Genomic DNA, 13,551 nt, shown 5'->3' on the forward strand with positions numbered 1-13,551 from the left:
CCTGAGGTGCTGACCTGTTGCACCCTCAACATCCACTGTGATTATTATTATTTGACCCTGCTGGTCACCTATGAACATTTGAACATCTTGGCCATGTTCTGTTATAATCTCTACCCGGCACAGCCAGAAGAGGACTGGCCACCCCTCATAGCCTGGTTCCTCTCTAGGTTTCTTCCTAGGTTCTGGCCTTTCTAGGGAGTTTTTCCTAGCCACCGTGCTTCTACACCTGCATTGCTTACTGTTTGGGGTTTTAGGCTGGGTTTCTGTACAGCACTTTGAGCTATCAGCTGATGTAAGAAGGGCTTAATGAATACATTTGATTTGAAATTTGATTTGATCTTTCCTAACTTTCCATTAGCCTACCTTTTTGAGGCATTTCACAAACTTTTTGATGCAAATTGAAATTGTCACACCTTTCCCATGTTCAAGTCATTTGACATATTTTCGAATTAGCCTTATGAAAATAGAAACTTGGTTGCAGTTTATATCTGTGTTTAAAAAGGTCATACAATGAAAAACTTTTATTTAAGAATTGGTCGTTCTTCCGAAATCCTGATGTTGCTCTCAAGTCAAAATGATTGCCCAACCCTGTTCTATGTGGGGATGCAAAGACATTTACGAGTGAAGGGCATTTCAAGTCTTTTCAGTTATCCAGCAAATTCTCTCTGATTGCAATCAGCACTAAGAGTGTTACATTTAACACTGATCCAGTGCCTATATGGGTCCACACTTTCAGTGTTAAATTAACATTGGTTTAGGGTTGAGTTGTTACAATTTGTCAGTGTAAGGAAGGTAACACCTGTAGTGTTACAGTAACTTGTTTTGGGGTGTTGTTTTAAACTGTATGGTGTAAAACCTAATTTACATATTTCCCAGTGTGCCTAGCCTTTTCGAGTGAAGTGTAGAGTTACCACCCATGACTGTATTAGTTAGTGACAGAGACATTGGTTATTGAATTTGTTCATTTTCAGTCCTGTGGCCTTCACCAAGTGAGTTCCTATGTGAACGCTATCATTAAAATTGGGGCCTCCAAATCACTAAGCCTGCCCTTGGCTAGGCTTAAACATTTTTAAATAGGTAACATAAAGTGGTGAGACCAAAAGGATTTAGTGGCTATGAAATGGCTTTTAAAGTGTCAATGAGCTCGTTGATTGGCTGTTTTGAAGCAAGTTCGCAACATTCTGGATGACCTGACATCAATCCCCCCACAATCAAAAAACTGGAAGCAATATAATGGTACAATTTATTTAATTGATTTGAAACAACAAATAGTTTTTTTTATATAGTGGACAAAGGCACATCAATCACCATAGACATTATTAGAAAATATGGGTTTTAAGTCAAGTTATATAGACAGTGTATATATATATATAGTACCAGTCAAAAGTTTGGACACATCTACTCATTCAAGGGTTTTCTTTGTTTTTACTAATTTCTACATTGTAGAATAATAGTGAAGACATCAAAACTATGAAATAACAGATATGGAATCATATAGCAACCAAAAGATTGTTACATAAATGCAGTGATACAAGCACACAAATAAGATGCTGGCTGGCACACAAACTTGTGTATAAGGGATACAGACGGTCAACTTTAAGTTAGACACAGGAACTGAAGCTAATGTGTTCCCAACAAGCAATAGCAGACAAATTGCCCAAGCAATTCAAAGTGAGAGACTGATACTGTACTCATAGCCTATGGAGGCACCCAAATTTAACCAAAGGGCATCATGACATTGCAAGTGCACACACGGCACAAACAAGCCCATCTTTAGTTCTATGTTACAGATGCAACTGACACACCACTACTAGGCAGAGAGGCCTGTGTGTAGCTTGACCTCATCAGAAAAGTTGTAACAGTTGCATGCCATGCTCCGCCATGCTTCAAGGAAGAGCTACTCAAGTGCTATGCAACTGTGTATAAAGGACTCAGTGAGTTTCCAGGCCACTACCACATCTACAGTACCAGTCAAACGTTTGGACTCCAACTCATTCAATGGTTTTTCTTTATTCTTTTATGTTTTTCGACATTGTAGAATAATAGTGAAGACATCAAAACTATGAAATAACACATATTGAATAATCTAGTAATCAAAAAAGTGTTAAACAAATAAAAATATATTTTAAGTTTGAGATTTTTCTAAGTAGCCACCCAATGCCTTGATGACAGCTTTACACACTCTTGGCATTCTCTCAACATCCTTCATGGGGTAGTCACCTGGAATGAATTTCAACAGGTGTGCCTTGTTAAAAGTTTATATTCTATTGTGTGTTAGCCAATCAGTTGTGTTGTGACAAGGTAGGGGTGGTATACAGAATATAGCCCTATTTGGTAAAATACCATGTCTATATGTTGGCATGAACTGCTCAAATAAGCAAAGACAAATGACAGTCCATCAGTTCTTTAAGACATGAAGATCAGTCAATGTGGAAAAGTTCAAGAACTTTTAAAGTTTCTTCAAGTGCACTCTCAAAAACCATCAAGCGCTATGATGAAACTGGCTCTCGTGAGGACCACCACAGGAAAGGAAGACCCACTGTTACCTCTGCTGCAGAGGATAAATTCATTAGTTAACTGCACCTCAGATTGCATCCCTAATAAATGCTTCACAGAGTTCAAGTAACAGACACATCTCAACATCAACTATTTAGAGGTGGCTGCGTGAATCAGGCCTTCATGGCAAATTTCTGCAAAGAAAACACGACTAAAGGACACCAATAAGAAGAGACTTGCTTGGGTCAAGAAACACGAGCAATGGACATTAGACCGGTGAAAATCTGTCCTTGGGTCTGATGAGTCTAAATTGGAAAATGTTGGTTTCAACCGCTGTGTTTGTGAGACGCAGAGTAGGTGAATGGATGATCTCTACATGTGTAATTCCAACCGTGAAGCATGGAGGAGGTGTGACGGTGTTTGGTTATTTTCATTTGTTTTTCAACAGGAAAATGACCCAAAACATCTCCAGGCTGTGTAAGGGCTATTGGACAAAAAAGGAGAGTGATGGAGTGCTGCATCAGATGACCTGGCCTGCACAATCACCCGACCTCAATTCAACTGAGATGGTTTGGGATGAGATGGGCCACAGAGCGAAGGAAAAGCTACCAATAAGAGCTCAGCAAATGTGGGAACTCCATCAAGACTGCTGGAAAAGCATTCCAGGTGAAGCTGGTCCAGAGAATACCAAGAGTGTGCAAAGAATATCATCAAGGGGTGGCTACTTTAAAGAATCTCAATATATCATATGTTTTGATTTGTTTAAAACTTAACATTATTCCATGTGTTATTTCATAGTTTTAAAGTCTTCATTATTATTTATACAATGTAGAAAATAGTAAAAATAAAGAAAAACCCTTGAATGAGTAGGTGTGTCGAAACAAACTAGAGTTTTGGCAAGTCGGTTAGGACATCTACTTTGTGCATGACGGAAGTAATTTTTCCAACAATTGTTTACAGACAGATTATTTCCCTTATAATTCACTGTATCTCAATTCCAGTGGGTCAGATGTTTACATATTCTAAGTTGACTGTGCCTTTAAACAGCATGGAAAATTCCAGAAAATTATGTCATGGCTTTAGAAGGTTCTGATAGGCTAATTGACATAATTTGAGTCCATTGGAGGTGTACCTGTGGATGTATTTCAAGGCATACCTTCAAACTCAGTGCCTCTTTGTTTGACATCATGGGAAATCAGAAGAAATCAGCCAAGACCTCAAAAAAAAGTGTAGACTGTCGTGGAAGATTCAGAATTTGTTGGTAACATATGTAAGATGTTTTATATTCATCAAATGTGTGTAAGTTAATTCTCATCAGAATGGTATTTTTGTATAATACTGTGGCGAGGTTGCAGTTATCTGTTCTATGTCAAGACTAAGTTGCATGGGCCGCCGAGAGGGGAGAGGTCAAAGTGTCATCATGTGTAAAACATATCTTTTACTCCCTACCTTTTTCTAGTGGGTAAAGGAGGGTGGCAGTGTCTGGAATCATTCTTATGCTCCCTTTTATCTTAACCTATAGCCTCACTCTCCTCTCCGTGAGCTTGTCCAGGTTTGGTTGTATTTTGAGTTGGTTGTATCTAAATGACAATTTGATATATGCCTGTTGATTTGGAGGATTGGTTTATGGTTCTGGGGTTTGGGAAAGGAGACAAAGCTGAACGATGAATTATGTCTATGCTGTCTGACTATGTGTGATCTTTGCTATAAAGGATCCCATTTTGCCATTGTGTGGGGACTCAACTTTTCGTTAGAGATACTGAACTGTTGAAAGTCAAAATGCTATAGAGCTTATATAATTATAACTAACTCTGACTTGTGTGTGTGGTTTGCTCCCATGATTTGGTAAATAGAGGAAATTTCCACGACAAGACATGTCTGGTTCATCCTTGGGATCAATTTCCAAATGCCTGAAGGTACCACGTTCATCTGTACAAACAATAGTTCACAAGTATAAACACCATGGGACCACGCAGCCGTCTAACCTCTCAGGAAGGAGACACGTTCTGTCTCCTAGAGATGAACGTACATTGGTGCGAAAAGCGCAAATCAATCCCAGAAGAACAGCAAAGGACCCTGTGAAGATGCTGGAGAAAACAGGTACAAAAGTATCTATATCCACAGTAAAACGAGTCCTATATCGACATAACCTGAAAGGCCGCTCAGCAAGGAAGAAGTCACTGCTCCAAAACCGCCATATAAAGCCAGACTACGGTTTGCAACTGCACATGGGGACAAAGATTGTACTTTTTGGAGAAATGTCCTCTGGTCTGATGAAACAAAAATAGAACTGTTTGGCCATAACGACCATCGTTATGTTTGGAGGCAAAAGGGGGACGCTTGCAAGCCGAAGAACACCATCCCATCCATGAAGCACGGGGGTGGCAGCATCATGTTGTGGGGGTGCCTTGCTGCAGGAGGGACTGGTGCACTTCACAAAATAGAATAGAAATTATGTGGATATATTGAAGCAACATCTCAAGACATCAGTCAGGAAGTTAAAGCTTGGAGACACGTGGGTCTTCCAAATGGACAATGACCCCAAGGATATTTCCAAAGTTGTTGCAAAATGGCTTAAGGACATCAAAATCAAGGTATTGAAGTGGCCATCACAAAGCCCTGACCACAATCCTATAGAAAACTTGTGGACAGAACTGAAAAAGCATGTGCGAGCAAGGAAGCCTACAAACCTGACTCAGTTACACCATCTCTGTCAGGAAGAATGGGCCAAAATTCACCCAACTTATTGTGGGAAGCTTGTGGAAGGCTAGCCAAAATGTTTGACCCAAGTTAACTAATTGAGTATTTGTATGTAAACTTCTGACCCACTGGGAATGTGATGAAATAAATAAAAGCTGAAATAAATCATTCTCTCTACTATTTTTCTGACATTCCCCATTCTTAAAATAAAGTGGTGATCCTAACTGACCTAAGAGAGGGAAATTTTACTAGGATTAAATGTCAGGAATTGTGAAAACTGAGTTTAAATGTTTTTGGCTAAGGTGTATGTAAACTACCGACTTCAACTACTGTATATATGTATGTATATGTGCATAATATGCAGTGCATTCGGAAAGTATTCAGACACATTGACTTTTTCCACATTTTGTTACGTTACAGCCTTACTCTAAAAATGGATTACATTTTTCCCTCCTTCCCATCAATCTACACACAATACCCCATAATGACAAAGCATTTTTTTTTAAATGTATTTAATATATTAAAAATAAATAATATTATGAAGTATTCAGACCCTTTACTTAGTACTTTGTTGAAGCACCTTTGGCAACGATTACAGCCTTTACTCTTCTTGGCTATGATGCTACAAGCATGGCACACCTGTATTTGGGGAGTTTCTCCCATTCTTCTCTGCAGATCTTTTCAAGCTCTATCAGGTTGGATAGGTACTGTCGCTGCACAGCTATTTTCAGGTCTCTGCAGACTTATTCAATCGGGTTCAAGTCCAGGCTCTGGCAGGGCCACTCGAGGACATTCAGAGACTTGTCCCGAAACCACTCCTGCGTTGTCTTGGCTGTGTGATCAGGGTAATTTTCCTATTGGAAGGTTGTCATCAAGAATCTCTCTGTACTTTTCTACGTTCATCTTTGCCTCAATTCTGACTAGTCTCCCAGTCCCCGACACTGAAAAACATCCCCACAGCATGATGCTGCCACCACCATGCTTTATCGTAGGGATGGTGCTGGATTTCCTCCAGACCTGACGCTTGGCATTCAGGTCAAAGAGTTCAATCTTGGTTTCATCAGACGAGAGAATCTTGTTTCATGTGCCTTTTACTGAAGAGTTGCTTCCGTCAGGCCACTCTACCATAAAGGCCTGATTGGTGGACTGCTGCAGAGATGGTTGTCCTTCTGGAAGGTTCTCCCATCTCCACAGAGGAACTCTGGAGCTCTGTCAGAGTGACCATCAGGTTCTTGGTCACCTCCCTGACCAAGACTCTTCTCCCCCGATTACTCAGTTTACCCCCTGGCGGCCAGCTATAGAAGGAGTCTTGTTGGTTCCAAACTTCTTCTATTTAATAATTATGGAGGCCACTGTGTTCTTTAGGAACTTCAATGCTGCAGACATTTTTTGGTATCCTTCCCCAGATCTGTGCCTCAACACAATCCTGTCTCAGAGCTCTACGGACAATTCCTTTGACCACATGGCTTAGTTTTTGCTCTGACATGCACTGTCAACTGTGGGACTTTATATAGACAGGTGTTTGCTTTTCCAAATCATATCCAACCAATTGAATTTACCACAGGTGGACTCCAATCAAGTTGTAGAAACATCTCAAGGATTATCAATGGGAACAGGATGCATCTGAGCTAATTTTCGTGACTCATATCAAAGAGTCTGAATAATAATGCAAGTAAGAAATGTCTAAAAACCTGTGTTCGCTTTGTCGTCATGATGTATTGTGTGTAGATTGATGAGGGGAAAAAATCATTTAATACATTTTAGAATAAGGCTGTAACATAAAAATTTGGAATAAGTCAAGGGGTCTGAATACTTTCTGAATGCACTGTATGCACTGTACACACTATCCCCTGCTTGAATAGCCTACTTGCATAGCCTTCTCTAAAAGAGAAGGTCCATTCAAATCCATTGATAGTGCTTATGGTGCCTGCAGGCCAGAAAAAGACTGTCTATGGAATGTGTAACACTCTTGGACTGTGTGTATCAGAGATGAGTGCTTCATGTAAATCCTCATCTCCAGATGTGCTCCTCCATCTGTAGCAATCTGTATTTTATGGCGTTCTGGCAGAGAAGAGGAGTATTCAGTATTCAGCAGATACTGTACATGGACAGACTGACAGATGATAGATAGACTGAACATTATACTCACTTTATTGCACCTGCATCTCAATGTCCTGAATATCTTTATGCAAACTATAAGTAACAAGTAAAACTTTGAATTAGAAGTCACATAAATGTGTTGTTTGTCATCATCTTGCATTGTTTCGATTACTCTAGATACTGTGTAACACTTTACCTTGAGTTTTGGTACACTTGTGATGTGTGATGATAAGTACTGTGGAACATCTGTGGTGGAACAAAATCACACAAATAAACAAATGTGTCAATTTGCTTTTAATTTTTTATTCCTTTTTTACTGTAATACTCAATTTAAACACAGAAGGGGTCTTCAATGCTGTTTATTAATTCCTGCAGTCAAATGACCAAATCACATGGGTGGAATGTTATGAATATGAATTAATTAATAAACATTATATAAACATTATATATTTTTCTATGCCGAAAATCTGATGTTTAGGTCAAATGACATAGGTCAAATGGGTGAGTTATATTTCAGTCTTTTGTGATCTACATAAAGTGTAATATGGGGATGCAAACTCAAAATTGAATCAATTTCAACTCTCTATCTGACATGATACAGGTGTCTTATTTTCTTAAGACCATAAGACTGTGTGTGAGGTGTATACTTTAGCTTCAAAGTAGATGTGTTTAAGACTACCAAGAAACACTCTGTGACCCTGATTTAGCCCACAGCAGTAAAAGGCTAACTTCAACTCACACGTGGTCCAGTGTGGCTGAGTTGGTAGAGCATGGTGCTTGTAATGCGCAGGTTCAATTCCCATGGGGACCAGTATGAAAATGTATGCACTCACTCCTGCAAGTAGCTCTGGATAAGAGCGTCTGCTAAATGACTAAAACACAATGTATATGTAACTTGTAAGTATGTATTATTACCTTGTGTTTTACGAGGCAATAGAGAGTGAATATGAACATCATTCCTCCACAGACTGATGGCGTTATGACCATGAAATCAAACTTAAGGTCTCCAACTTGGGCTCCATCTAGACCAGTCTGAGGGGCTTTCTCTGAGTCCCAAAAAGTGCTGACTGTGGATGACGAGACAGGTCATAATAGCCAAGTTATAATATGGACAAGTAAGGTTAAGATAATCAGATCGCTCGGCTAGTTCAAGCATACAACAACCGAGGACAGTGGGTCTGATTCTGTAAGCTACTTTGCTAAATTACCATACTGTATTATTATATTCTATAATAATGAAATTCCCTGTTTTATGCCTTCGCCAGGGACCCTGTAAAGAACCTTGAGGAAGTTGCCCACCTGTAGTCAGAGAGAAAGCTGTAGGGAGGACTGTGGGGGGCTCTTCTGTGTCTCTGTACTCCCTCTCACAGCTCCAGTCTACCGGGGAGTCACTGGTGGTCACCAGCTCCCAGTACTCAGACAGGACATCCTGGACCCTCCCCAGGGCCTCTGATGGGGAGCTGCTGAATGACATCCCAAAGCTCACTGGGTCATCCTGGTCAACAATAGAGTCAGAGAGGAATGTTGGTAAAAATGTACATGGGATGCATGTCCTATCAATACAAGAGTTTTATGAGCTTAGTATTAAGTTCCTTAAATCCTCTTTAAAACACCTGACTTAGGCTGTTATTCAAGAGATATCTTCTGCATCAAACGGCCCTCACCTCTAGCTCCTCGTTGATCTGTGGTACACATCTCTGAGAGTAGATGTTGTGGATGAGACAGGTCAGAGACAGAACGTAGCTGTGGTTGTCTGAGCCTTGGGTGTATCTAAAGTGGCTGGTCAGTAGCTCCAAGATCCAGGGCAGGGCAGCTTTCACATAACAACATTTACTCTGTCAGGGAATGGAAGAAGAGCAGTCAATATTCATGTTAGTTATGATACGAAGTATGTTTGATATCAGTGACTTTTTCTAGCCTAGCCATAACCTCATCCCCACGTGCAATTGCTACCGCATAGAGTCGGCTGGTGGGTGAGATTAACCTAGCCATAATGCTAATAGGTAATGCTTATTTTTACAGTCCTTTTAGGATACATTATGTGGTGGACATTGGATACTTTTTGGTACTATTCTCAAATAACCTTTCGTATAATTTATTTTTTCTTAAAGTAAAAAACAATAAAAAATAGCATAAGGCATAAACTAATGTTCTTTGTGAATTTGCCTATGATGTCCCATGTTTTCACTACACATGACGCATAAAAATGACCTTACCAAACTTCTCCGCTCAATGAATGTGTAGGTTATTGAGCATCCACTCTGCAACTGGTTCTCTATCTATTTAAAACAGAAACCAAAATATCTGTCAGAAGTCATTAATTAAATATATATTAACTTCGATATTTTGTATTCATGACAGGAATATGCTGTACATTCAACAATCCCAATGAATGCCTAATGGTTCTAGCCATGAGTTTAATGTGCTTCTTACAGTGATATACTCTCCACAGTTTTTTCCACTTTGATCAAAAATGTATTTCTGGAAATCTCACCAATAAATCACTCTTGGTTATGTATAATTATTTTGATATTATAATAGTTTTATACAACTTTAATGTGTTCATGTTTTTTTCTATTGTTCGTTCCAGCTGTACTACTCACCAGGCGTCTTATGGTCAGCAGGTGATCTCTGGTGATGGAGTGTCTGCACGGACCAGGGTCTCCCATGGTCAAGGAGAGACTCAGGAACACTATAACACACAGACACACCTGAAACCAGTGGTGAAATGCATTAGCTTTGTGAACAGAAAAATAAGAGAGTAAAAAATGTGTTGACATCTTTGAATTAAAAAAATATGTTATATGTTCAAGCTAGAATCCTTTGTTGCTACATACATTTTTTGACTTATAATGATAACTGCCAAAATAAAGTATAGAGTAAATGATGGATACAAAGCATATTGAAAGCAGATGGTTCCACACAGGTGTGGTTCCTGAGTTATTTCAGCAAATATTTTGGCTACCATGGTTAGAAGAAGAGATGAAGAAGAGATCTCATTGACTTTGAAAGAGGGGGTCTCTGGAGTGATGAATGAGACAGCTTTTTTACACCATCATCAACAAAACATAAAATTATGGAATTTCTTGTGGAAGAATTGTGTTGAGTCCCTCCAATGGAGTTCCAGACAATCTATGGCAATGAAGCTGTTCTGGGAGCCCAACGCCCTATTAAGACTTTATTTAGGCAGTTACCTGTATATACCTATTGATTCTTTAAAAATATAACTTACAAATGCCTCATGAGTTTAGTTCAAGTGTTATACCCCATCAGAACCCAAAATAAGCCCCCCCCTTTTTTTTATACAACGTAAATGTAAACACTGTAGTGTCAAAACATGGCACAACTATAATTGTTATATGATGTATGGTCAGTCCTGGTATCCATAGCTCTGTCTATGAATTTGAGAGTGGTTACATTTCTCCAGCACCGTCCCTCAACTTTTTACCAAAACAGAGGCAGGGTGTGCGCTTTGTTATTGTTTCAACTGCGGAATCTAGCTTTAAATAATATATTAAACATAACATTTCCTAGCTCGTAATGGACTTTGTTTCTATGAGTCTTTAATATTGAACCCATATTTTGTTTTTGTTACACAGTGGATCATTGAATAGACCTTTCCTGCAGAGAAATCAATGAGCTTCCATACAGATGATCCACATTCATGCAGTACTGTACATTATAGTCATATGATGTGAAGTTAACCATCCATGCCGTGTTTGATCAACAGTAGTTAATCTATTAGTCTATTAATTTTAAACCCATTGGAGACAAATCTGAAAATGTACAGCCTGAAAAACCAAACTACACTGAGAAAAAATATAAATGCAACATTTAAAGTGTTGGTCCCATGTTTTATGAGCTGAAATAAAATATCAAAGAAATTTTCCATATGCACAAAAAGCTTATTTCTCTGAAATGTTTTGCACAAATTTGTTTACATCCCTGTTAGTGAGCATTTCTCATTTGCCAAGACAATCAATCCAACTGACAGGTGTGGCATATCAAGAAGCTGATTAAACAGCAGGATCATTACACAGGTGCATCTTGTCACTGTAAAATGTGCAGTTTTGTCACACAACACAATGGCACAAATGTCTAAAGGTTTAAGGGAGAGTACAATTGGCATGCTGACTGCAGGAATGTCCACCAGAGCTGTTGCCAGAGAATTGAATGTTAATTTCTCTGCCATAAGCCACCTCCAATGTTGTTTTTTGGATAATTTGGCAGTACGTCCAACTGGCCTCAAACCGAAGACCATGTGTATGGCATCATGTGGGCGAGCTGTTTGCTGAGGTGCATGTTGTGAACAGAGTGCCCCATGGTGGCGGTGGGGTTATGTTATGGGCAGGCATAAGCTACGGAGAACAAAAACAATTGCATTTCATTGATGGCAATTTGAATGCACAGAGATACCGTGACAAGATCCTGAGGCCCATTGTTGTGCCATTCATCCACTGCCATCTACTCATGTTTCAGCATGATAATGCATGGCCCCATGTCACAAGGATCTGTCAACAATTCCTGGAGCTGAAAATGTCCCAGTTCTTCCATGGCCTGCATAGTCAGTAGACATGTCACCCATTGAGCATTTTTGGGATGCTCTGGAACGACGTGTACACCAGTGTGTTCCAGTTCCCGCCAATATCCAGCAACATCGCACAGCCATTGAAGAGGAGTGGGACAACATTCCACAGGCCACAACCAACATCCTGATCACCTCTATGCGAAGGAGATGTGTCACGCTGCATGAGGCAAATGGTGGTCACTGGTTTTCTGATCAACACCCCTACCTTTTTTTAAGGTATCTATGACCAACAGATGCATATCTGTATTCCCATAGATTAGAGCCTAATTTATTTATTTAAATTGACTGATTTCCTTATGTGAACTGTAACTCAGTAAAAAAAAAAAAAATCTTTAAATGTTACAACAACAAAAAAAGTGAAGATGAGGGGCATACTGTAGATTATTTAATTGTTTTATTTTAATTTTAACTGTAGACGAATTAAACAGAATACTGTCAATGTCAAAGGCAGTTTTGACAACAGATTTCCTTCACAAGACCATTGTTTCCTGGAGAAGTAACTGCATCTCTTACCTTGGTTTTGCACTGAATGTGGGCTGACACGTGAAGGGTCATCTGGCTCAACTATGAAAATAGAAAAGACCAGACTCCTCTGTCAGGAGCATTGGCGCAGATAGATGATGAGTCTCTCCTCTTCTAGTCCTGATCAATCCCTCTAGTAAGGCATGCACTAAAAGAGAAGCTGACATGGATGGAGCCGAGGTTCTCCCGGCATGGAGTGATGTGGTTTTACTCCCCTCCGAAAGGTCTACAGCTCACAGTGTGACTGCCTGCCTTAGCTGTAACTCAGAAACTATTTTAAGACCTCCCTCCTTCTGCTCTTTCTCATATGGTCCAAAGGAAACTATGCCCCATATCTCAGCTTGGTGTTTTCCAATAACCACTGGTGTGTCATGACCTGAGACAAATTATTGGTCTAGCTTTCTAGATAACTAAAAGCTTTTAGGTGGTCTTGGTTCCCTGCACAGAATAAACGTTTGGAACCACTGTGCAACTACACTTAGACACAGTGCTTCACAGATACACAGGTAGAGTATGGCGATAATGCCTTACAGATGTTCCACACATTGTGCCATATATTTTATAGTAAATTCCTGGACATTGGAAATTCTCTTTAACATTTCAGCTCTCCCAGTATAGATGTTAACATGCCAAAGAAACTGGCAGAGAAAATAAAGTAAATCCTGGTGAAAGTACATTGACTGAAACATGGTGTTTTTTACGATCCCTTTCAGATTTATTTACCATTAAGAATGCCAGTTTGCATTTCTTTGAGTTTGAGGTTGAGCCAAAACGTTTAACCCACTGGGCACACACTGGTTGAATCAACATTGTTTCCATGTCATTTCAATTACATACATTTAACCAACGTGGAATTATTACATTTTTTCCTGCATTTTTGCTTGTATAAACATACCTCTTTACCTGATCCATTGTCATTTTAATCAGGGTGTCATTCTGACTGTAAATCACACATATCAATATACTGCACTAACATGCCGAGGATATTACATCCACATTACAACACAGTGCATGGGATCATAACACACACCATCAATACAGCAACATATCATGGCATCATCATTCATTCACAAATGTTATGAAATGATCATAAGGTCCCAGATTACATTTAAACCAAGTATTTTTCTGCATATCCAATCATACCT

At 39.4% G+C, this 13,551-nt stretch overlaps 1 protein-coding gene across 1 annotated transcript; it reads right to left on the reverse strand.

The window, feature by feature from the left end:
* Positions 1–7,346: 7,346 nt before the first annotated feature.
* On the reverse strand, positions 7,347–12,439 carry LOC109908240 (uncharacterized). Its single transcript, XM_020506823.1, has 8 exons — positions 12,386–12,439; positions 9,900–10,007; positions 9,513–9,575; positions 8,961–9,131; positions 8,596–8,791; positions 8,212–8,363; positions 7,493–7,542; positions 7,347–7,389 (listed from the first exon to the last, which is right to left on the reverse strand). Exons 1-8 carry the CDS (start codon positions 12,437–12,439, stop codon positions 7,347–7,349), a joined length of 837 nt encoding a protein of 278 aa, XP_020362412.1.
* Positions 12,440–13,551: the final 1,112 nt, after the last annotated feature.

Source organism: Oncorhynchus kisutch, linkage group LG17 (assembly GCF_002021735.2).
Source record: "Oncorhynchus kisutch isolate 150728-3 linkage group LG17, Okis_V2, whole genome shotgun sequence".
Lineage (NCBI taxonomy): Eukaryota > Metazoa > Chordata > Actinopteri > Salmoniformes > Salmonidae > Oncorhynchus > Oncorhynchus kisutch.